The 23,928-nt window shown below is 42.5% G+C and overlaps 1 protein-coding gene across 7 annotated transcripts in view; it reads right to left on the reverse strand.

The window, feature by feature from the left end:
- Positions 1-23,928, reverse strand: part of ZNF462 (zinc finger protein 462) — a 90,534-nt gene that overhangs the window by 39,411 nt on the left and 27,195 nt on the right. For 5 of the 7 annotated variants that reach the window (XM_071580152.1, XM_071580149.1, XM_071580150.1 and 2 more), the window contains exons 2-6: positions 11,254-11,504; positions 5,180-10,671; positions 4,140-4,304; positions 3,633-3,731; positions 2,229-2,332 (exon numbers count right to left, since the gene is read on the reverse strand). In XM_071580152.1, coding sequence (XP_071436253.1) covers positions 2,229-2,332; positions 3,633-3,731; positions 4,140-4,304; positions 5,180-10,671; positions 11,254-11,473 — 6,080 coding nt within the window. In that variant the 5' untranslated portion in view covers positions 11,474-11,504. The remainder of the gene's footprint in view (positions 1-2,228; positions 2,333-3,632; positions 3,732-4,139; positions 4,305-5,179; positions 10,672-11,253; positions 11,505-23,928) is intronic. The other 2 variants (XM_071580151.1, XM_071580148.1) reach the window with 1 other exon arrangement.

Here is a 23,928-nt window from a genome sequence, read left to right on the forward strand (position 1 = left end):
AAAGGATGTTTTCCACATTTCCTGACAGAAGATCAAATTCATTCTAACTGAGGGAATCCTGCAGAGCTCTGCAGTTCCTACACTGTGGCTGACAGCCATGAATTCACAGTCTCCAGGTGGCCGGCAGGTAGTTTCACCCCAAATTGTAAACATTTCCAGTAGAGGCTCTTCTTTGGACACATTCAAGCCTTTTGATCTAGTCATAGTTTGAGTCACTTCATGTATGGTGATGGAACAACAGGGTAGAGACACTGGAGGAGTTCCAACTTGTCAAAACATCCTTCCACCCTCTACCTTAATTCTAGATGTATGTCAGGCATAGTTCCTTTTTTTTTTTCCCCTAAATTGTCCTGCTCTTTTACTGAGTATCAACTTGTAGCTCAAGTAGCAGTTGTTCCAGCCCTGTCACACTACACAAGATTCCTCGTGATCTTTAGTCCCACACTGACAAGAGCTTGAGTCAGAAAATCCCTGTTTATGAGAGCTAACACTGAAGTCTGCATATTCAAAGATCTGATAACAGCAAAAAAATAGAAAATGAACTTATGTCTCCTCTCAGGGTCACTCCATACAAATACAACTTAACAGAAATCAGGATGAAGTTTGTGGCAAGACAGAGTGTACAGCTTTTCCAGAGCAAAAGCGGAAAAGTCTCCTAAATGAGTAAGACTTTGAACACTTGCCGTGAACACTTCACAGAAGAAAACTTGTTTTAAATAGCCTCCAGGGAATGAGGTTACTTAACAATTAAAGCAGGCTGCCAAAGATGTATATAATACATATCAAATTATACACCTTAAGGCATTCTCCATGTCAATAATTAAACCATATTCATAACCACATACTTTGCCAGGAACATTCTTCCAAAAGAAGGTTTTAAAGTTTTGGTCAGATTTGAGAGAACAGTGGGCTGTTTAAAGATTTGGTTTGCTTTCTTTCACAGACCTTATCTGGCAAGAAAGTAATTGCACCAGAAACAAAAATAAAAGTAGACACCTTCAGTGATGGAGACCACACCTATTACCAAGTCAGGTGATACCTGTACAGTTCCTGCCTGACATCCACCACTTTCTGATTTACTTATACTGCAACTTCTAGGACATGACTTTTCTAAGTAGGAAACTAAGTAATCAGGCTCCAAACTCAACACAAGTCTGATTTTATAAGCAAATCTACAAGCCATGTGATGCAGGGGCTTCCCTCACTGTCATCTTTGCCAAAGCAGTTGGACACACTCAGTAGCTCACATCCTTCCTCCAGTGCCTTTCTTACTGTTGGCTGCTCAATCCTGTGGACCTTTCCAATAAGGTAGACCAAACAATGGCATCAATTTACATTGCTGTAACACTAGGATAAATCTAGCTTTTTAATATAAGGAATTAAAAAATCCTTTTCATCATGCTTTCTCTCCCACAGACACTTGATTGCAAAATAGTGACACATCACCAAATTTAAGAGTTCTGCTATGAATGCAGTTAGCAAGCAGCTCTCTCCCCAGAAATTAGAGAAAACACAGATCTGTAAATCAGTCCAAGATACCAGTGAAAAACATATCCCAAACCTCATTTTTTTGGGGGGATAGATATATATGTTATTGTTAATATAATTTACAAAACTACCAAACTTAAAGCAAAGTCAAACAAATCATAAGAAATATGACTATTAATGACAACTGTGTATCACCACCCTGTCGTGAACTTGAAATATTTGCAGACTGGAACTACCTGCCACAATTAAGAAAAAAATCTGATTTCCAGGTAAGTTTATGACACTTAATTTAACATTAGAAATGAAAACTCAATCCTCAAAGAGCATAGTAATTATAAAAAAGGTAGTTATATACAGCAGAAATCCCTTATATATGAAAGATTAACTAGGGAAATACTTTTCTTTCCTCTTCTTGGCTTGTTAAGACTCATGCATTTGACATGGATGCATAAATGGGCTTCACCATTTGCCTACTCAAAGAAGTCTTATTCTTTGGCTTGCATGCTTTTCCCCCTGCATTCAAAAAAGGGGCTTAAATGCATTCAAGAAGATAAAAAGGTGCAATCCTTCATAAACAGCCAGTTATAATGGCCAAAGTTTTCGCAGCACACAAAACAAATAAATGCTGAGAAAAGCGTAGCTCAAGATCAAGTTGAGGGAGCTCTTCTCCAATGTTAGCCTACAAAACAGTAGTGCTGGATTGTGATTCTTTAGAAAACGGAAAAGAAGTCACAACTTACTTGTGCCTGAAAGCGGAGACAAAGGAGCAATACTGGCAGCTGTACTTGTCTTCCCGGGCAAACATGGCGAGAGCCAAGTGACTCCTCTCGTGGGATCGTAGACCCTGTATAGACATCAAAACCCGGTCACACTGGCTGCAGTGGTAGCCCGCAGGCCAGGTTTCATCTTCCAAGGATGTTCCATATTCAGCTTCTGTAAATTCCACAATGCCAGGGTCTGTGGCTCCCTCACAACCCTCCATCAAAGTTGTGTTTGACGGATCTTCAGCTTCCTGCTAAAAAACACATACCCCCCCAAAGCCATCAATTCTCTCTCCCTTCTGCCCCTCAGTCTTTACCCAGTGTTCATAGTAATGTCTAGGTTTCCCACTGTTCTGTTTTTCTAAATATATCCCTACACAAACTCCTCACCAATGGCTTTCTAAAGAAAATTACCTATTCTTGGGAGGGGAAAACATTGTATCTATTATATACATAAATCTATAGGTCAAAAAAGAATCTCATTCCTCAATTAACTTTATGTCAGATTACACAAAAAGACAAGAAACCAAATCAACTATCTTTCAAGAAGCTTTAAGTGAATCTTCAAACCTTGATCAGATAATCAGAGTAAGGTACAGAGCAGTTGATTTTAGTTTATTCTGCTCTACTCTACAGCTCCACTAAAGCTGACTGTAACTACTCTGCAGTGTAATATATAGTTGTCTAGTCTACAGTATATTTTGTCCATTAGTGTCAAACTCACAAGAAAGAAGCCACCGCACTAAGACCCCAGACTCTACTTTGAAATTTAGACCAAACAGAAAAAAGTCTTCTTTTTAATTCTCTTTCGTAACCTTCCCTTCCCATTTCTAACCACAGCATGCAATTGTGCCTCAACTTAAATAACCCAGAAGAATTGTTTCCATCACATTCTTCAGGCCATGGCTTTCAGCTTTTGTTCCCTGATGCAAAATTTCTATTTACTCAAAAGAAGGCATTGACCCTACATAAGCATCACTTGAGAAGCAAGGAGAAGAGGGAAAGGACTCTTAGGAGGGAAGTATCTGAATCTGTCAGGAATACCAGGTAAGATAAAGGTAGGTCAGTGGTAGGGCAGTGAAAACTCTCTCTGGTAGCATGAGTTAGGCTGTGAAGGACTCAGCTAGCTCATAAAAGCAGATGACTCATGAAGGAAGCACTGTCAGACATCAGCAGTCTGACAAGAGCTCACTGCAGCATGAGGAGCAATACACAGCTAGTTCCCACAGCCCGGGTGTACTTTCACTATCCCTGCCAATATCCTGGAAATCACATTGTGGAACATCACCTATCCTTGGAGATATCCTAGAAGGCACCTCCTTTCACAGGGAGAAAGAAACAACATATTTACACCTGATCACCTGAATGGGACCACTGGCTCACCTGGCCATTGAATGTTTTGGTTGGAGCCAGTGTGCAAATTTCATGCGGAAAGGTATACCACAAGCAACTCCACACATCTGCATGTGCATACTTCCTCTTCTCAAAAAACACCCAAAAAACAAACAAACAAACAAAAATTAAAAACAAACAGCTCTCTTTAACTGAGCAGAAAAGTAGCCCAGAACAGCTGAGAGAAAGTCTCCTGTTCATAAACCACCAAGTCTTTCGGTCATCAACGACATCAACTCCGTTGTGGCTGGGAAGAAATTAATATTAAAGAGTCTTCATGCCCCTGGATCAAGAGTGAAAAAAAGTTAAAACATCTTGAAATAAACTGTATGTACTTCAGAAACTTAGTGTTAGCTTAAAACATCATGCTGAACCAGAATACCCAGTTCAAAACACATTCAACTCCACAAGAGCCCTCCACAGGTTATCAACGAGTCCTTTACTTTAAACAATGCAAGTAGTTTCAGTCACTTTCAGTCAGCTTTCTGAAATTCTTACCTTTACTGTAGCTGACACGGAAGAGACATTCCCATACTGGACATGCTTGCGGAGGTGATTACAGATGGCTCTAAGCGTTGGATGGACTTCCACACAAAACTTGCATTTGTAGCCAACCACCTTCCTCTCCTTAAGTTTTGAAACATCTTCCAAGTGTCCAAAAGCCTGTTTTGAGTACACAAGCATAAATCACTGAAATATGTTTTGTTACCTCACTTCTAGGAACACAGACCAGATTTAACACCTGACGGGAAATTAAGCTTGACGTACACATGGCCCATTCTGCAGAACTGCAAGGTCAGTTTCTGTTGACGTCATTAATTCCTACAAAGTAGGTGGCCAAGACATCTGTGCAGACGAATCCTTCAGTTTATGGATGAGTGGTCCTCTAGGAGACCATTCAGTTTGGTCTGAAACTTCTCTTCCATGACACCATGACTTCCCCAAGAGCTGTACAGGGCTTTTCCTCAGCAAGGGTATTTCAAACAGAAGCAGAAGGAAGGGGGGCAAGTGGGCATGAAATGGAACACAATTTGGTCTTCTCCCTATGAGGCATTTGCCCAAAGCATCAGTCACCAGGTAAGATGTGTCATGCTAATACTGAGTGCTTAATGAAAATATAGAGACAGAGAGAAGGCTTAGAAGCAAACTGGTGTGTTATTCAGAGGGACATGGAAGAGGGGGATGGGACATTTCCTAAAGAACCTGCAACAAAGCACATGGCAGCCTTGCCACAAAAGAACAACTAGCTGTCAGATACAAATGGCCCTCCAGAAGTGTGGGAGGAAGGAAAGAAGATAAAGAAAATACTGAAGAATGCAGTAGGAAGGAACAAGGTTTCCTACAGAACCCAGGGAGATGAGTATGGATGAGGAAATTAAAGCAGAATGTGTGACTGACTTATGGAGTTCACTGGCATTCTGAGTCATTCATTAGCCTGTGGTCATTTGGCTGTCAAAGAGAACATGCAAGTGGGTATTTGTGGGCTCCCCTGCAGGGAGCAGGGGGCAGAGAAAGAGACCAGACACACAAATCCTTACCCTCTCTTGTTTGAAATCTGCAAAAGCACCATCTGCATATTTCTGCTTGCTCAAAAGCTGCTTCCTCCTCTCCTGACGTTTGGCACGCTTCTGGAATTCCTCATTGTGACCATTCAAGTGTGCAGTCAGCTCTGCCGTGCTATGCAATTTCATATCACAGTGCTTGCACTGGTAGACAGGGCTCTGAGAGCGGGTGCCACTTCCCAGTATGGAAAAGTCCCTCTTTAAATCCTTGCTATGGTGGTCAGTGTAATGCATGCACAGCAGCTCTGCTGTGCTGAAGGACAGCTTGAAACACTTTATGCACCTGAAGGGAAGCCACTCAATTTCCTGAGCCTCAGTCTCCACCTCAGGCTTTTCAAAGTCATTCCTCTCCTCAGCTGGAGCTGGCTTTTCATGCTCATCAGCATACACAGCAGTGAAGTAGCCCCCCAGCTTGCTCGCATGCTGCTTCTTAGGGAAAACACCAGGGTGACGCTTCATGTAGTGGGACACAATGCCCTTCTTACTAAAGGACTGGAAGGAACAAAGCGAGCACTTTTTCTTCTCTACGGCCCTCCTCAGCTCCTCACTTAGCTGAGGAGAGTCATCCTTGGGAGGAGATGGAATGATCACTTTATTGGGTTTGTCGCTTACCGTCCTGGAGGCCGCTAGGCAGTGAGTGTAGTAAGCATCAATGTCATGTCTTTTCTGGTAGTGTGCCGCGAGCCCTTTGCGGATGGGGTTGGTGTATGAGCACAAAGCGCATTTGAAGAGGTTGTTCTTACCCTCTGGCTGTGCCCGGACGTTGTTATGTTTGATGCGGTAGTGTCTCGCTATCCCCTTCCGGGTGGAGCAGAAATACTTGCAGAGCTGACACCGGAAAACTGTGTGAGACACTAAGTGAGAACTGGAGAAATGAGGTGCTGGCACAGAGACTTCTCCAACATCCTCAGCAGCAATTTCAGGGGAGGCCTTGATTTCAGTCACCATGTCCGGCTCCACTGAGGCAGACACCTTTGGTGGCGACTGGGCAAAAACATCAAATTCAGGTTGATTGTGGTATTTCTCATAGTGAATTTTCAGTTTCTCAAGTGTTCCATGAGTGTAAGGGCAGAGTTTGCACCGATAAGCACCATAGCCTTGCTTGAAAATCCTACTTGTCTCTTCCACGTCATTCTGAGCAATATCAGTTGACTGCTCCACATCATGCACAAAGTCTTCAGCAGTGACTTTCACTGATGGGTGTCTTTTCTGGTAGTGTGTGAGAACGCCATGAATACGTGTATTAATGTATGGGCAATGCCTGCATTTATATACAGCACCTGGGTTAATGTCTATATCCTGAGCAAAGTCTGCTGCTTTCACTTTCATGCCAGGATGTTTTTTGCCATAATGTGTCAGAAGGCCATGCAAGTTGTTGTACTCAGACTGGCAAACTGTACACTGATATGGAGTGGAGGAGATGGCAGGGTTTGCAGAAGCCAACTGGACAGTTTTTTCATGTGAAAGGCTGGGATCCTCTGCACACTCTGCATCCTGATCTATCTGCGATGTTGCTATCTGGTCTTCAGAATCCATCCTGACCCCAGTTTCATCAGGTTGTGGGATGATTTTCTCAGCAGAATCCTTCTCCTTAATGATATCTAACAACACAGATTCATCTCCATTCATGGCCCAAGGGTGAAATGCTTGGTAGTGATTAGTAATATCCCAAATAGAAGATGCTTCAAAAATGCAGTCCCTGCATTTATAGGTCTTCATCTCTGTTGGCATCACTAGGGCAGGAGGGGAAGGATCGGGACCTGCCCAGAGTTTGGTTGCCATGTATGTGTAATCAACATAATGCTCGGGGTGTCTCCTTTGGTAATGCACAAGCAAACCACTTGGCTCTGTGTGTGAATAAATGCACCATTCACAGTGATAACCAGCCTCTATCAAACCATCCAAAAACGCCCATCTCAGGATGGATGTGACCGTGGCCTTCAGGTTCGGGTGGTCTTTCTTGATATGCTTCCTCAATGCATAGAAGTAAGGGGATGTGTAGCTGCACTGCCTGCACTTGAGGGCTCTCAGCTTTGACTTGTCCCGCTCAGAGCTGGAGCTGTGAGCAGGCAGGGTGCCAGCTGATTTCTTCTGGCTGCGGTCACAGAGGCTCCTGATGGTGGCCGTGTGCTGCCTGATCACATCCGCATTGGCTTTGAAGTCGCGATGCTTCTTCTGGTAATGGATGAGCACGCCTTTCACGGTCCGATTCCCGTAATCACAGTGTTGGCAGAAGAACATTTCGTTCTCAGGAGGGTTCACAGAGGTCTCAGATCCACCCCGACCCAACTGATGCATTGACACCGGAGGCCTCTGAAGGCCAGGTGGCAACTCCCCACCCCGCATCATTGCTGCGGTGGGGGGTGCCTGCCTGATATATTTGGCAGTGACCTTTATCTCCGGGTGTCTCTTCTGGTAGTGGACAAGCACCCCCACAACGGAGCGGTTGCTGTAGGAACAGTGTTTGCAATAGTAGAGTTCAGTAGAGAGGTCTGGTGGTGGGGGGGGAGGTGGAGGCTGAGAACCTAAGCTGGACAATTTTGGGGAGACGGGTGTCCCCAGCTCAAAAGACATCTGAGCCAGGGCAGAGCCCCTGTCAACAGAGACTACACGCATGGTCTTCTGAATTCTGAAATACGAGGCTTTTTCTTCGGGATGCTTCTTCTGGTAATGCACCAAAACAGAATGCATGTTAGGGCTTGCAAATGAACACACATCACAGTCATAGACAACCACAGTGTTGACTGAAGGTTCCTTCTGATTTTCACATTCAGGACTAAAACTCTTGGTGGCACTTTTGTTAAAACCAGCTGGCACACCAGTCCCGCGAGCCACGGGGGTGGAGGTTGCCATAGTTTTTGGAGCAGAATTTAAGATCTCTCTCAGTGTCTGAGACTCTGTGTTCAGCCCTTCTTGCTGCTCAACAACATAGCTAGAAAATATCATTGCATTGTTAATTTTCACTGTGGGATGCATTCTTTGGTAATGTGGCATCAGGCTTCTAACATTTGGGCTTGTGTAAGAGCAGAAGCGGCAGCGGTAGATCAGATCAGAATGATCAAAGTTCAGTACATTCATAGCTTCAGGATGATGCTCTCCATAATGCTGCTGCAGGTCTTCAAAATTTGTGTAGTCAATATAGCACTCAAGACATCGATATACTGCACTGTGGTCATTGGGATCCAGAATATACCTAAAGCTGAATTTAATATAGGGATGCATTCGCTGGTAGTGGGTGCTAACACTCCTGGCAGATTTGTTGCTGAAATCACAGTGTTTACAATAGTAAAGCCTGCCAGAGTCATTAAACTCTGCATTCTCATTGTTCTGGTCAGTACCATACAGGTTTGACTGGCTCCCCAGAACAGAGGCATTAGGGCTTTGATGGTCCTTCATGCTGACAGCAGAATAATAGTCTTCCTCATCTTCAGACAAAGTGAGCTCAATCTCCGCTCCATTGGTAGAATTGTAGTCATGCTGCATGCTTCTAAAGCTTGTCTCCTTCTGGGAATCATTAGTCTCTCTGCCCCACATTTGCTGGGGTGCATAAGAACTGGAAACCTCTATCATTGGTTCCATTTGCTCTTCTTCTCTGTCCAACTCCACCTCTATCTCCACCTCATTGTCCTCCTCCTCTTCCTCATCATCCTCAACATTAATCACAGCATCTTCTTGCTGCTTGTTTTGGCTGATCTTGCTCTGCAGGTTGCTCGCTATTTCATCGATTCTAGTTCTCTTTTTCACGGGGGAGAGATCTAGAGGGAAGTCATTTGAGACCTTCCTAGGGGCTTTTGCAACAAAGTTGTTTTTAGAAGAGAGCCCAAGGATGGAGGTCTGACTCTTCTTCACTGTGCTGGCAGAGGAGTGAGCATCTGCCTCACTCTCTTGTGGTGCGCTCAATGGTGGCCCATCATATTTTGGCAAGTTGTCACAAAATGAATGCTTGTGCTGCTGATGAACTCTGAGGCCTTTCAAAGTGGTGGTGGAATAGTTACACAATGTGCACTTGTATGGATGCTGTGAATGGGGCTGGGGTGACTGCTGTTGCTGTGGCTGCTGTGGTTGCACCGGTTCCATCATCCCAGCTGACTTCCTGCCATTTATATTTCCACTGTCATAAGACACTGTGCTGTCATTCAAAGACGAGGCAATGCTTTCAGCCTGAGAGTTCATAGTGTCCCAGTCTGATGTTGTTCCTGTGTGACACTGCTTGTGGGCACCAAGCTTTAAGGAACTCTTGCAGGTGAAAGGGCATTCGTCACACTTGTACACAGCTGTTTTTCCAGACAGGTGGATGTTCTCAATGTGACGGGAAATACTTCGGCGATGCATTGTCAGGAAAGGGCAAAAAGGACATTGGAACCTGTTCATGTATCTCCTAAAGGGAATTCCCTTTGTTTCCAATAGTTTGTTGCCATCAGATCCCATCAGCTGCTCTGCAGACATTCCTGAGGTCTGGTGATCCATGGAGTTTAAGCCATTCTCACTGTCCATTTCGTTTAGCTCTTCATCTGAGCTGGAGTCATTTAGCATACTGCTTGTTTCCAGGTCAGCAGAAGAATTCGTCATATCAGCAATTCCATAGCGGGATCTGTCAGACAAATTAACCATGCCCGAGTTGTGAGGTGACTTAGGCTTCATTTGAGGGTAAGACACAGAAGAAAACTTGGAAGATGTAGAAGAGTTGGGCCTGATAAGGGAATTGCCCATGGAGCTCCTGAAGTTTGAGACATTGGCATTCGACATCTCACGTCCCGTGGTGTTCATGGAGATATAATTAGAGTTTGGAGAGGCATTCTGGGTGCTCTTACTCTGTACCTCAGGTGCACTGGTTCCATCCTGTTGCTGCCTCAGGCTTGACAGTATTTTCACCATGCTGCGGTGTTTCTTCATCATGTGGTCACACCAGCGCTCCCTCCGAGGTGTCTGGTAGCTGCACCACTCACAGCAAAAGTTGCCCCTAGACTTTGTCAGGGGCTTGACCATTGATTCCAAAATGCTCCGCTCCACCACCTCTGCAGGCAGCTCCTTGCAGGATTCCTGCACTGGCACAGAAGCAGATGTTGATTCAGACACAGCAGCAGCAGCAGCAGCAGCAGAAGGAGCTGAACTCTCTTTCAGGTTGTTTTTGTGATACATTTTCTGGTGCTTAATGATCCTCGCGCGCCTGGGTGACTTGTAGGTGCAGAACTGGCAACTGAAAACTTTACCAAACCCTTCATGCATCATGATGTTGTAATTTAGGGAACTAGAAGCTGGTGGCCCCACTGAGCTCCCCCCAGCCTGTGCTCCATGAACCTTCCGTGTGTGCTCTATGAGGAGGTTTTTGGAACGGAAGTAACGCACACAGAACTTGCACTGGAAAAACTTGCTGGTTGGTTTAGGATTTGGAGCCATGTGCTGGCCATAGAAAGTCTGGCTCTGGCTATAGTAACTTCCAGTCCCCATCTGACTTGTTGCATTTTGCCCTAAAATGAGAATTAAGGTGTATATGTAAATAAATAAAATAAAATCAAAAGGCTTTTCCTCCACCCACCCTGTTTGCATAAGAATGTAACCACATCCTGAACAGACAATAATCACACCAGGATTCCCTTACTTATGGTGAGATCTACAGATCTGGCAATGGTCAGAAAAATTACTATTATGCATAATTTCTACATGTATATGACTGTAATGTACAGTTTGGGATAGGCAATTTCCATAACTGGGGGGAAAAAGAAAACTAGCACTAATAAAAGTTGAAAATTTTGAGGTGGTTCATGGCAGTGAAGAACAACCATGAAAAGCTGAAAATGAAAAAAAAAATCAATATGAAGAATCACATGAAAAGGAGCTGGGAAATAAAATCATCCTTCATGCTTACATTTGCAGAAAAAAAAGCCATGGTCAGAACCAGTATGTCTGATGCTAGATATCTACTTTGCTGACATAGCAATAAAGGTAATGCAAGTTTTTAAACATTAAAGGTAGAAACTAAAACACACTGAAATAAGCCACATGTAAAATACAAGTGTAGAGCTGAGATAAATCTTGGAATTGAGATTTACCTGATATTTCATCCGCAATTGCGAATTCATCCTTTACAGAAGAAAACTCGACCTCAGTCTGATTACTAGCATTCATAGAACCAGACCTTGGCTGGGTAGGACTTTCTTCAGAGACATCAGTTGGCTGCAGAAAAGCAGTGTGAACATCCTGAATGTGGGCTTTTAGGTCTTCATAAGATGGAGCTCGAAAATCACAGCCATCACACTGCAGGACCTCCATAGTTCAGGATGATCTTTTACATTAGAAAGTTCTGCAAGAAAACCAAGGAGAGAAGAAGAGATGTGTTTACAGCAGTGCTATTGGAACAAATCCTGAAGTAGGTAATACCAAGCTTTTGATGATTCAGTCATTTCCAGAGATTCCACAAATACAGCAGTGTGACACTCAGCCTTTGTTCACTGTATTAAGAGGCATCTATTCAGATTCACAAGAAGTCCTACCTAGATAGCTCAGAAGCTGCTGACTGAACAAATAATCAACTTTCTGAGAAGTGACTATTGATTCAATGGACTTTGCCCTCTTGGCTTTTCCATTACATAGGGCTGTTATTCGAATTTTGTCTTGTTCAAAGACTACAACCCACATGCTGAGAAACAGCACATTGCTTCCAGTCATGCACTGAAATTTAAAATCAGAAGACAGTGGCTTCTGCCTTTAGGAGACCAACTCTAACCTTCCTGGGAGCCACCAATTCCTGCCTCATTCACTACCATGTATCAAAAGCATTCACATGGAGAAATCTGCTTTCTTCTCAGCATCCTATCACTCCTGATATTGGTGGAAAAGGCACACCTAGCAGCAAGGCTAGATGCAGTTGCATGAACTCAAGGTAGAACACTCTGCTCTGCCCTATTTCCACCAAGCTTTGTAAGGGCATCTCCATTCTTTGTTAAAATGTTTACAGCTCCATTTTAGTCTATTCTGGGGACATGACCTTTGTGCCTTAGCAGTCCAGGGGATGGAGAGAGCAGGAGGAAGAAAAGGACAGTAATGGGAATAACAATACTGAAAAAATGGAAACATGAGTTACAAAGACACAGAGTCATTATGCCTTTCCTGATTTATCCAAAAGCCCTGTATACCTTCAAGCACAAACCAACGTGAGATACAGTGAAGCACCGTGGTTCAGCTTGTGACAATTCTGCAACAGTTTCATGTGTATGCACCACCGTGGAGAAGAGACACAAAGAACAAGCCAAACACAAAAGACTTAGACCCTCCTACCCTGTGCAGAGCTTAGACACAAGAGCTACATTCCTGTGTTAATAAAGGAATTACGTCTTTAAGCTTCCATGCACTGTGTTGGAAGAGAATGACGAACAGAACATTACAGAGGTCCAAGACTCAAGAGCAGCCCAAAGCACTTTAAATTCCATGTGTCTATTGTATGTGGAGTATGAAGCAACCTTCACAGTGAGGAGAAAGTTCCAAAACACTAAGGCACAGAAACAAGAGAGGGTACTGCCTCAGGATTTTAGATGAAAGAATCCTTCTTCTGATAGCCTGCTAAAATAAACTTCTAGCAAGTCAAATTCCGGACAGTCTGAGCAAAGTGGCTCTCCACATATTTACCTACTTTACTTTGCAGGCTGTACTATGTCCTTTCTCTCCCCCCACTCCCTCCCACCACCAATAAAGAAAATGAACGCTGCACCAGCTTCTTTTCAGCTAACAAAGTTACAATAATCGAGATATTCAAGCTTTTATGTGCAAGCACCAGACCAAATTGTGTGGAAGAGGTTGCTATCTGCTCTGGATCAAATTACAGCAGTGAGTGAAGCCCCACCCCACGTCTCCTTTAGCACAGTCCATTAGACCTGAAAACAAATTTTTCCATGGAGCAGACGACTCCTGCATTTAGAGCACTTCACAGAAAAGCAGATCATCCAGTTTTCACTACCCATCCCCCAAGCTTAGTCCTTTCATCTCAGCCAAACAAGCCACAGCTCTGCTGAATGTGTTTATCACACTTTCAAGAGATATGAGCCCCTGCGTCACTGAAGCTTTAAGACTCACTAAGCTGCCCTAGTCCTCTGAGCTTTGGGAGCAGCCATTTTAGCTCAGACAACTCCTGCACTCAGAGGCTCAGAGCTTCTTGCCTGTGCACAACATGGCCTCACATAGCTCAGCTTCAGTTCAGCACACCAGCCCTCTTCTTTTTTCTCCCCTTTTTTTGACTCCTCCTCCTTGGGTGATGCTTTAAAAACCAGCACCCCAGAACACATCTTCCCTTCTCCTGCATGACTTGCCCTCGAAATCGTGTCGTTCCTGTCACCCTGCACTCCTCAAGCTGCACCTTCTTTCCCTCAGCAGAGGTTGGGGTTTCTCAAACCATCTCCTAGAGTTGGGTTCCCCTCTCCCATGGATGCCAAATGTGACAGTTCCTTCCAGAATCACAGCATTACAGCACGAAGACACTGGTCCAAGCTGTCCTACAAGCAGGGGCGACACGCAGCTGAGCCTCTCAGGAGAAAGAGGAGGAGGAGGAGAAGGAGGAGGAGGAGGAGGCGCAGGGGGGGAGTGAGGGGGACGGGCAGGCGGGGGGGCCTACAGGCTGCCCTGTCCCTGGGGAGCTCTCCTGCTTGGCGCAGAAGACACACCACCCCATTCCCCTGCCAGATTCCAAAGTCTAATGACCTTTGTTAATCACCAGCCAGCTTGTCTGCATCAGCAAACCCTGCCAGCAGACACACCCTTCACACAAAGGCTGTAGCTATGCCTTTTAAGAGAGGTTCTCTGAAAGCTCCATTGTGTAGAAAGAGAGGAAAAACAACACACACACAAAAAAAAATCTCACTCTTCCCCCTCACGCGCCCCCTCCCCCCCCCCCCCCCCACACCCTCGAAAACTTCAGACCCTTTAGAAATACCACCGCAAAACGCTCACAGCCTCTCTGTCTCTTGGAAACTTCAGACCGGTTTACGAAATAGAAAACCAGAAGGGAGACCAATACTGAGGATCTGAAAAAAATGATAATCCTGGCAGCTTCAAGTAGTAAAATCCACCACCATCCTCATCTCCAGCACACACTGCAGCTTGGAGAGGATATCCTTAAAGATGTTGGTTGCTGTCTAGACAAGCTTAAACCAAACCTTTGTGTTGGGACGTATCATTAATAGCTGTTGATTACAAAACTGATGGGAGACTGTCTAATGGGTTCCAGCTTGAATCTCAGCAGGGTCTGTAGCACAAACGCAGCACAAGTCAAAGAAGAAGTTAACCTTACTGCGGTTGTGAGGGACTGGTATAGCTGAATGGACTTCAGCCTGATGTTTTCACCACGCACAACACTGAAAGCAGGATGAAGCACTTTGTAAGGAATTCTGCTGTACCATTTCCACATTCTTCTTTAAATTCAGGCATTGCATGAAGGCTAAAAACACAAACTTGCAGTTTTGAGCTGAAGTATATCAAGAGACACTGTAGCACAATGTGTATCTTTTTTTTTTTCTTTTTCCGTCTGCATGGGATTTAAGAGCGGGAGAGACACACCTACCGACCAGCAAAGAGCATTTTCAAGTGCAGATATTCATATCCCCGGCAAAGGAGACAAAGCAAGATTCCTACGTTTCCATCATGGCCAACTAAGGCAGCACGTTCCATAACCCTTTAATTTTTCAAGCAATGCAATTAGAAAATTTAGAGGGGAATGGAAGTGGAGTGAGAGAGGAGTTATCAAATGTACTAATTTAACATCAGTACAGTAACTGTGGGGTAAAGAAAAAACCAACACAAAACAAAAAACCAACCAAAACTCAAACAACCAAACAAAACCACCACCAAGTGAATCCATAAATCCCACAAGCCCTCGAACATATTCACAACCAATCTCTTGAGACCACATTGCCTACACATAATGGGACTTCTAAAATACCCTTACTAATGTGATGCTAACCTCAACAAACATTATTAAAATGCCATTGTTTGACTAATTTGCATTTCCAAGCTCTTCTTAAATATATGGCTTTAATGCTTAATATGGAGGTATTCTCATTTTTCTGAGAAGCAAAAAGCTTTTAAAACGCTGGGCAAGACATTCTCAAAGCCACAGTTTTAAAGACCCAAGGTGATGGTCTCACATTGTCTTCACCATCCTTCTTTACACTCACAAATGCACAAGAACATCTGAGACACAGTTGCATTAGATTTTGAGGTTTTTAAAAATCAAAAACAAAAGATAATTGTGCTTGTTGAACAACAATAATTACAGAATTTGGCAGCAGCCAAAGTAGTACAAATCATTATGTTTAAGTTTGGTTTTAAAGCTTCAAAATACAAAATAAATTGTGAAGCCCAAGGCACTGACCTCAAAATTGAGCTTCTGTGGTTTGACTACCCATCCGTTATATTTTGAGATGGAGTCAGCAGAGCTTCTAGAAGTTAAGAATATGCACATGCACAACCACAACTGAAAAGGTCAGTCAGACCACACAATGTGAGCTTCCAGCTCAGTATTAGTAGCATTGCATGTAAAACAAATGGATCTCCAGTTCTCAAGGCTCTCTAGTCAGAGGTTATCAGGGATGACTCCATCCCTACCTCATCCACACAGGTTGTGCACACAGATTTCATTTTACTCAGTGACTAGGTGGAGCTGAAGGATATTCCTTCACCAAAAGTGTTTGTAAAGTGTGGAACAGGCTGCCCAGGGAAGTGGTTGAGTCACCATCCCTGACGGTATTTAAAAGATGTGTGGATGTGGCACTTAAGGACATGGTTTAAGTGCTGCCTTAACAGTTGGACTCCATCTTCTTGGAGGACTTTCCAACCTTCCCCACCCTACCAGAAATAAACCACCAAACATTACAGTAACTGGATTCACCCCGGAAAGTAATTACAGATAAGACAAGCTTTCAAAATTCCCATGAGTAACACCTCAGGCATTTTTCCCTTCTAGAGAAGCCTGGGTTTTACAAGGCACCAGTGCCCACAGCTGTGCTGAGGACCTCCCAGTTGTGCCACCGGGGCTCCTGGCCAGGTTCAGATTGCATACAATGGAGCTGCTCTGCTGATATCTTTGGGTTTGGGGCTTTCCCCACCTGCCCTTGTATGTTTTGGGTTTGCACCTTTTTTTTTCCTTAAACACTTTTTATAATATGAGATTACAACAGGGAAAATGAGGACTAAACAAATAAAATCATAGGAGTAATGCGAAAACTTACACATTTGAGAAACTGGAAACCTGAAGTCTATTCCAGCTAGAGGAAGCCAGCCTCATCTTTCATTTATGAAAGGAAACCCCATAATTAATTAAGAATTCAAAGAATAAATTCAACTCTCAACTCATGGGTTCTTTTCAATGACCGAATTCCAGTTAAGCTATTGGAATTCTTGGTCCTCTGAGGACTGTCTTGAGTTAATTCTCCAAGCTAGTAACAATATAAACTAAAATGAAGTACCATTCCTTTTTGCACTCCTTTTTTTTTTTTTTAATTTGATAGCACTCTATGGGTTGGATTACAACTCTACAATATACGTATTTTGTTGTTTATATTTTCATGTAAAGAAATTACAGCTTTATTATCAAGATCTCCATGCTGAGGTTCAATTTGGGGTAATTTATAACATTTTGAAACTCAACAGTTATACCCACAGAAGAAATATATTAGCAGATACCTGCAATTCTGTCACCCATTCTTCCAGTAAAAATTTCTCCTGACCTACATGGAAATACATATTGCAATATAAGATATTTTCAGGAAAGAACTTCTTTTAGAAATTCATTACAACTCAACAGTAAGAACAAGAATCTAAACTAAGAAAACACAGGCTCACTTTATTTCTAAAATGTACTTATCCAGGCACCTGGAAGAGTATTTGAACCTGAAATGGGCTTCCCAATCTGATTCCACAAAAGTAGGTCTCCCTACTACACATTCATTGGTACATTACCTTCCAAACTTCTCAGAAATCTCCCTGTCCATGGAAAATAGGATGACCAACTTTGTTGATCCGTATACAGCTAATATTTATTTATGCTCCTGAATACACACATTTCTTTTAATATATGATACCATACTATGCATACCTGTAAACCTAGTCCACAGCCTGCAAAATCTTCTACATTTTAAAGGAAATATAAGCCACATTATTCTTAAAGCTCATTGAAGAGATCCTACACATTGCTAGGAGCTGCCAGAAGATTTTTTTTTTCCAGTTTAAGGAAAGAACAAGCATCAATGACCCAGAATGGGTCCAAACAGTGGATACATTGCTATGAGCTCAACTGGTTCCCTAAGACTGTAAGTTTTCAAAAAATGGGGGTGGGGAGGGGGGGAAGGCAAAACCAAGAGGGAAAAAAACCCACTTGTAAGACCCCAGCAGAATAAAGGCATACCATGGATTTTACAAAGTGGTATGAAAGAAAGGAGCGTCACAGAGGGTGGCACAGTATCAGCTTCTGCAAGGTGTCTTGAGGAAAATACTGCAGTCCCCAGCCTCAAGAAAAGACATTAAACTGATAGCTGGCTCGCTATGGAAAACACAAACTTCCCCAGCAAGGAAGACAGAAGTCAAAGATGGAATAGTTGATCTTACACCCTTCAGGAAGGAAATCAAGTCAACAAAGACAATTCAGATACAGGTAACTGAACTACAAAGCACATCAGGCTGGGGCTTTATGGATTCACCTAAATGCTGATCACACCTTCACTTCTCACAAACAATGTTCCTTCTCTTTCTTTCTTTCTTGGAGTTTATAAATATATATATATATATATCTCCCTTAAAAATACATTAAGAGGCCATGCAACTGCCTGAGGGATACTTTTAAACTTCAGACTTCTAAAATAAAAGCAGATTGCAAATAAAATGCCACAATCTTATTAAAAGACAAACTGAGAGTGTCGTACAAATTATGATTCTGACTATTTTTTTGTCTTTTCTTCCTGAAGGTTGGCTGTGAGGCATTACATGGTACAGATCATGGACACTGGAGTCAGGATAAAGACCTTTTCTTATGAGAAAGTCTCTCAAACATTAAATGCTCTTGCTCCAAGCAAGGCTAGGATGGATTTTTATGATCTTCTGAATGACTTTCATGGCAAGTTATTAATCCTTACAGAAACCAAAAGGACATTAGGACATTATACAGATGTGTGTGTGTGTGTGTGTGTATATATGAGAATTAGAACAACTAAAAGGCCAGAATAGGACTTTCTCTCTTATTAAGACAATTTACTGAACAGAAGTAGTTTAAGAGGAAGATGGAACAGCATAGGGCAAAATTCTAGGCCAGAAATGTGGTTTACCACTTGTTTCCCATGCTAAATGCTCTCAGGAAATGAGCCAAGTCATTCACCTCACTGACACAACCCAGCCTCTCAACGCTCTTCTGCACAGACATACATGTTCAAGGGGCAAGTGGGCTAGCCCAGCCTAGGAAAACAGATACCAGAGCCAAGCAGCTTGGCTTTTGTACCCTGCTCCTCAGAGCTCCCCATATGGCACAATGGAACCAGAAGCAGTGGATCTGGGGTTTCTAATTTCCAGCCAAGAGCGTGTTGTTAATTACCTCAAAAATCCAGTTCCTGTGATTTAAGAGAAGTGCAAGCCCCAGTGTACATGGACTTGAGAGTGAGGGAGGTGTCAGTAGGTGGTGCTGAAGAACACGGCAGCATTCTGCCTGGGCACTCCAGAAACAACCTAATTCCTTCTCATGCATTGCAAATATCTTCTAGGAGCTTTTACACAAAAGATGCATTACCAGCTTCACCCCGGAAGGAGCAGGGGAGGAGCAGGGTCCTCAGCTTGGCACAACCACAGCAAAGATCTGTCTCTTGTCAGGAAAAGTCAGAGCTGTTATAACGGGGGTCCTGCCAGTAGCAAATCAGACATGGCAAACTCTAACATACACCCTACCAGGCCATGAACTGAAGTGGGAAAGAGTAAAGTTGTGTCTGAAGACAGAAGAGATTATCTCCCAAAAACCATCTGCCCTTGAAACAGCCTCTACTGCCTTTAAAAGTAATTTTGCTGTTCACCTTGAACCACATGCTCCATTCCATGGTCACAGTGCCGTGGCTGGTGAGCTGTAAACTTGCTTTAGAGAGGACCAATCTTAGTTTGCAAGAAGCACAGTATTTTTACCGAGGCTAAAGACAGCTTATAAACTGGTGACGGAGCTAAACCATGGGAACACAGAAACTGCTGGATTATTTTAGGGGCCACAGAATTTTAATCTTAGAGATCTGAGATTAGACCAGCCAACACAGCTGGCTTAAAACACAAGCAGGCACTCTCAGCATAGTCACAGAGGTGAAAATCAAATCACTAGCATTCTGAAACCACAAATGCAAAAGGGCAAAACTCTGCTTTGGGCTTGCTACTGAAAAGATGTAATGCAAAATAGAGACAGAATATTACCAGCTTGAAAGATGGATGTGAAAAGATGATTTTCTGGACACATGTTCCTCCTTTAAGTGCAGAAACTGGACTGGACCTATGATAGAAGTGGTGATACAGACTGAATTTGGCTGGTGAGAGGAGTAATCTTTCAGCCAGAGATCATTTCCATAATTTGGCACTCGGTTGGATAGTCAGTGAAGACTCACTGAGTAAGAAAAATTCACAGGGCAGCTGGGAACCAAAGAAACACTGCATGGATGAGATCCAAGCCTGCCTTTCACCACCAATAACAACTCAGCTTAGTAAGGATCCTGGCCAGTAAGGAGCCTTCTCCTTCAGTCCACCTTGAGATCTTCCATGCTCCAGAATACTCCTTTAGAAAGTTAACCCCATGCAGAAAGCATGTGAAGAGGATGAAGAAGGGCATTCAGAGGAATGGTTTTAAGTCTATAAAACCAAAGCACCAGAAGTCATGTATTGTACCAGTAAAGAAAGCCGAGTAGAACAGCACTTCACCTCATGCAAACCCACCACATCTATGACTCTAATTATAAAACAAAGTCACAGTTGAAACCCCACTGGAGGACAAGAAAATGCTGATTAACAAAGTTTAAAGAGTGATCAGCTTTCCCAGCCTGCTCCTCAGTAGCACGTGTTTAGTTTGAGGAGCTCCACTGACACCCTGGCTATTTTAACACTGCCTTTGTCTCCAGCTATCCCTCCCCTTCCCCCAAGCTTCCTGCTATATTTGACATTTGCTGGGCAGCAAGCAGAAGCCTCTCCGTCCGCCAGTTCATTTCCTCAGGTAATACAAATCCATCACTGACCCATTTATAATGTCAGTCAGAATACACAGCTTTATTTGCCCACTGACTCACACGCAGTATGGCAGCCAGCATCAATGCCCCAGGTAAAAGAATACGTACTTTCCCAGTACTTGACAGATCTTAGACTAGTGAATACGATTAGGCTGCCACTCCTCGTCCTGCTACTCCTCCCAAATAATCTTTCTCACCTGTGCAAGTGAAGATCTCCTGTCTGTGCTGGTAGCAACGAGATGTTGGTCCTATCCCTGAAAAGTGATACTGCTGAAAAGGAGGAGTAAGTTGCAGCTAGTACTTACATTGCTCAAAATACTCTGTCCCAAATAACTTCAGATATTGATAAAGAGACTCCTTTGGGTTACAAGTTGGGATTCAATATATACACATTGGAATGCAATATGGGTCCAAAAGAGAATCTTGCTTCTTTTACTCCCCTTTTCAACCCCCATTTTCATCCACTTACACCTTCCAGGAAAGAACTTTCTACAGCTGGAGTAATAATAAAAATCCCAAGGACAAAGTATTTACAATTGCATACTGGCTCATATTCATAATCATTGATGTGATACACAGATTGACAGCAGGCTCTGGAAGAAACTAAGTGGAACATCTACAACACATTACAGGATTGAGGGAGAAAAAGCATTCAGAGGGATCCTTAGATTATGCATCACATTTTTGAATTGACCAAGTTTAATAAAAGTTCTCCGGTCAGAAAGTGTTTGGATCTAAGAGGCATTAGAAGTAATTACCTTAAAACTAGAAAAAAAGCTGCTGTTCCCTGCCTATAAAAACACCCCATACTTTGTTATGCAGGTAATATCTAAGAACAATCTCCCCCACAAAAAAGAAAGAAAAAAACCAAACCAAAACACAAGCAACCAACCTCTTGTTAAACTTATTTCATGTCTTTACAGTAATAAACAGCCATTGCCCCTGACTACTATGGATACATTCAAATTAAGGAGAAAACTAGTATTAAACAGTTGTGTCAAAAATGGTAAGAGGTTGAAGCTCCTAATGGAGTTCTTCTGTCCTAGTTTAATCCTTTTCACTTTAAATAAGCTGTTTGAGGGTCAGCCTCTCAGATCCAATTTGTTTTTCTTCCTCCTAAAGAAATACTCAAACAGGAAATGGATCATAAAGAACAAAAAATAACTTAAGACTTTCTTTGTAATAAGGCCTATGGCTAAGAAGGGATGAGATTATAAGCAACTGCATCCTTCGAAAGCTACAATCCTTGCAAATCTGTGGACATTACAGAACTCCTAGGGTGTTTTTCTCTTCTGGAAGTCCATTACACAAAACCTTATTTTTTCTGTTGTAAATGCTGTGCAATTAATTGTTTAAAATTCAACAATCTTCAAGCATTTTAATTTATCTAGAAAGGTAACATAATCCAAATTTAGAACAAAATAATCAGTCCCTGTTGTCATAAGATTGCTCTCACTTTGAAGAAAGTTAAACCACTCTCACTTGAACTTAAAGATACAGGTTGAAAGCTGATAAAAGAGAAAGTGGTTGCCAAAACTTCACCCCAGAATATGTGAACAATTGCCAAATTACATAAGGAAAGTTCAGTTCAAAGTTCTATGTTTATGAACATAGAAAGAAAAACTTTTGAGGAAATACAAACAAAAAAAACTAACCCCAACTCCCCCCCCCCCCCCAAAACAACAACAGTGTAACTTGAAATCTGCAGCCAAATGCTTGATTTTTGTAAGACACAGGAGAGACTAGAAGAGATTTTCAGTTTTCCTAGCCTAAAGAAAGAGATGTCTTGAGTAAGTTCAAGGTGGAAGGACTATTTAGGAAGCACTTATCCATGTCACTAGCAAAAATTTGAACCTTCTCCAAATAGGAAGAAGAAAAATGCATTGAGAACCCCACAAAGATTCTTCAACAAATTCAAGAATAAGCAACCCAGTGGCATCTCAGGCCTCATCAGGATTTTTAGTTTTTTGCATAAATAGTAAGGAGTAGCAAAGAGAAGGCTGAGGAGAAGCATTAGATAAATGGTCAAGGAATGGTCTTATAATAAGCCTGGTCCTTGGAAAAACTCTTATTTTGTTGCAAATGCAGTTATGTTATTAAAATTGGTGGGACAGTGGTACTTCAGGATAGGGATTGTGCTTTTGGCTATAAGGAGAAAGGCATCCACACTTGACTTCAGGAAAGCAGAGTGGACAGCAGTTCTCCTCTCTTCCCATGGCTACACCAGCCATTGCTTGAACCTGCAGAGAGAGTAACTCTTCCAGACACGTTCCCTCTCTAGAATGGAGGATCCAGAATATCTGGACTGCCAAGAGCTTCACAGCCAGAATACAAGAAACACAGTGAAGTCACTGCCAGTCTGTGCATGGAGAGCAGAACCAGATGTGAGGTTGCACCCAGAGTTGGATGTGCTTTGAGACCTAAAGAGGCTGTTTGAAACTACAGTGTCTCTATCCAAATAACTCCCTGGGTAGACAAACCTTGACATTTACTCTGTACACCAAGTAGACAGAAGTGGGCAAAATATATTTTAAGCTAATAAAGATGGAAAAGACCCCCACATTTAAAAAAATTGCAAAAGAACCCAGAAGATTCAAGACTTGTGATGGTTTAAAAACCATCTGTAGACCCAACAGAACTTTCAATCTGATAAATTATGAAAAAATTATGCAGTATAACTTGCCTTTTAATTAATCTGGAAGCTTCAGAAATAACGTTCTGAAAGCAAAGGAAGGGTAGTCTAGCTTATAATTATTTCAACAAAGAGAAAGTATATTCACCTATGGTAATGGCCAAGACACATGCTATGTTCCACAGTTCCAAAGCAAAGGGCTACATAATTGAAATCAGCTTTACTGATTATTATAGAACCACTTAAAAAAAGAAACTAAAGTTTGACTTAAAGGGAAGACACTTAAAAACTTCCCAACTTAACCACTTTTCCAAGAGGCACATCTAAGTACTTTCAGTAGACCAAGTGTCATTGACTCCTCCAGGTAAAGAAATCTTAAAATAAAGCAGGGTAACTTCAAAGGAGAACCATATAAAGAATTCTATTCTTTTCTTACTAAAAGAATAAAAATGGGCAGAAGCAAGCAAGAAAAAAAACCAACAAAAAAACCAAAACAAAACAATCAAACAAAAAAAACCCCAACCAACCAACAACAAAACCAACCAAACAACAAAACACCCAGAAAACAAAATCTAAACCCCAAAGACCTATGATAAACTCAACTGTTACAAAACTGTATGTCTTCAGTTTGTGCTGCTTGAAGGGGGCAGGGTGCATCTTTTATTTACAAATGGAGAGAAGATATGGACAATCACATATATAGACAAAACAACTCTTTTCATTACTAGTCCAGCTAAGTGAGCAGCTCTTCAGACACAGCATCAGCCACACAACTTGCCAGACAGGAGAATCTCCTCCCCGTTTCTTTCATCCAAAAAGAGGCATACATGAACCTTATGACACCAGAATTCATAGAAAGAGTATTTTGAGACATTTCA

The sequence above is a fragment of the Pithys albifrons genome, chromosome Z (genome assembly GCF_047495875.1).
Source record: "Pithys albifrons albifrons isolate INPA30051 chromosome Z, PitAlb_v1, whole genome shotgun sequence".
Lineage (NCBI taxonomy): Eukaryota > Metazoa > Chordata > Aves > Passeriformes > Thamnophilidae > Pithys > Pithys albifrons.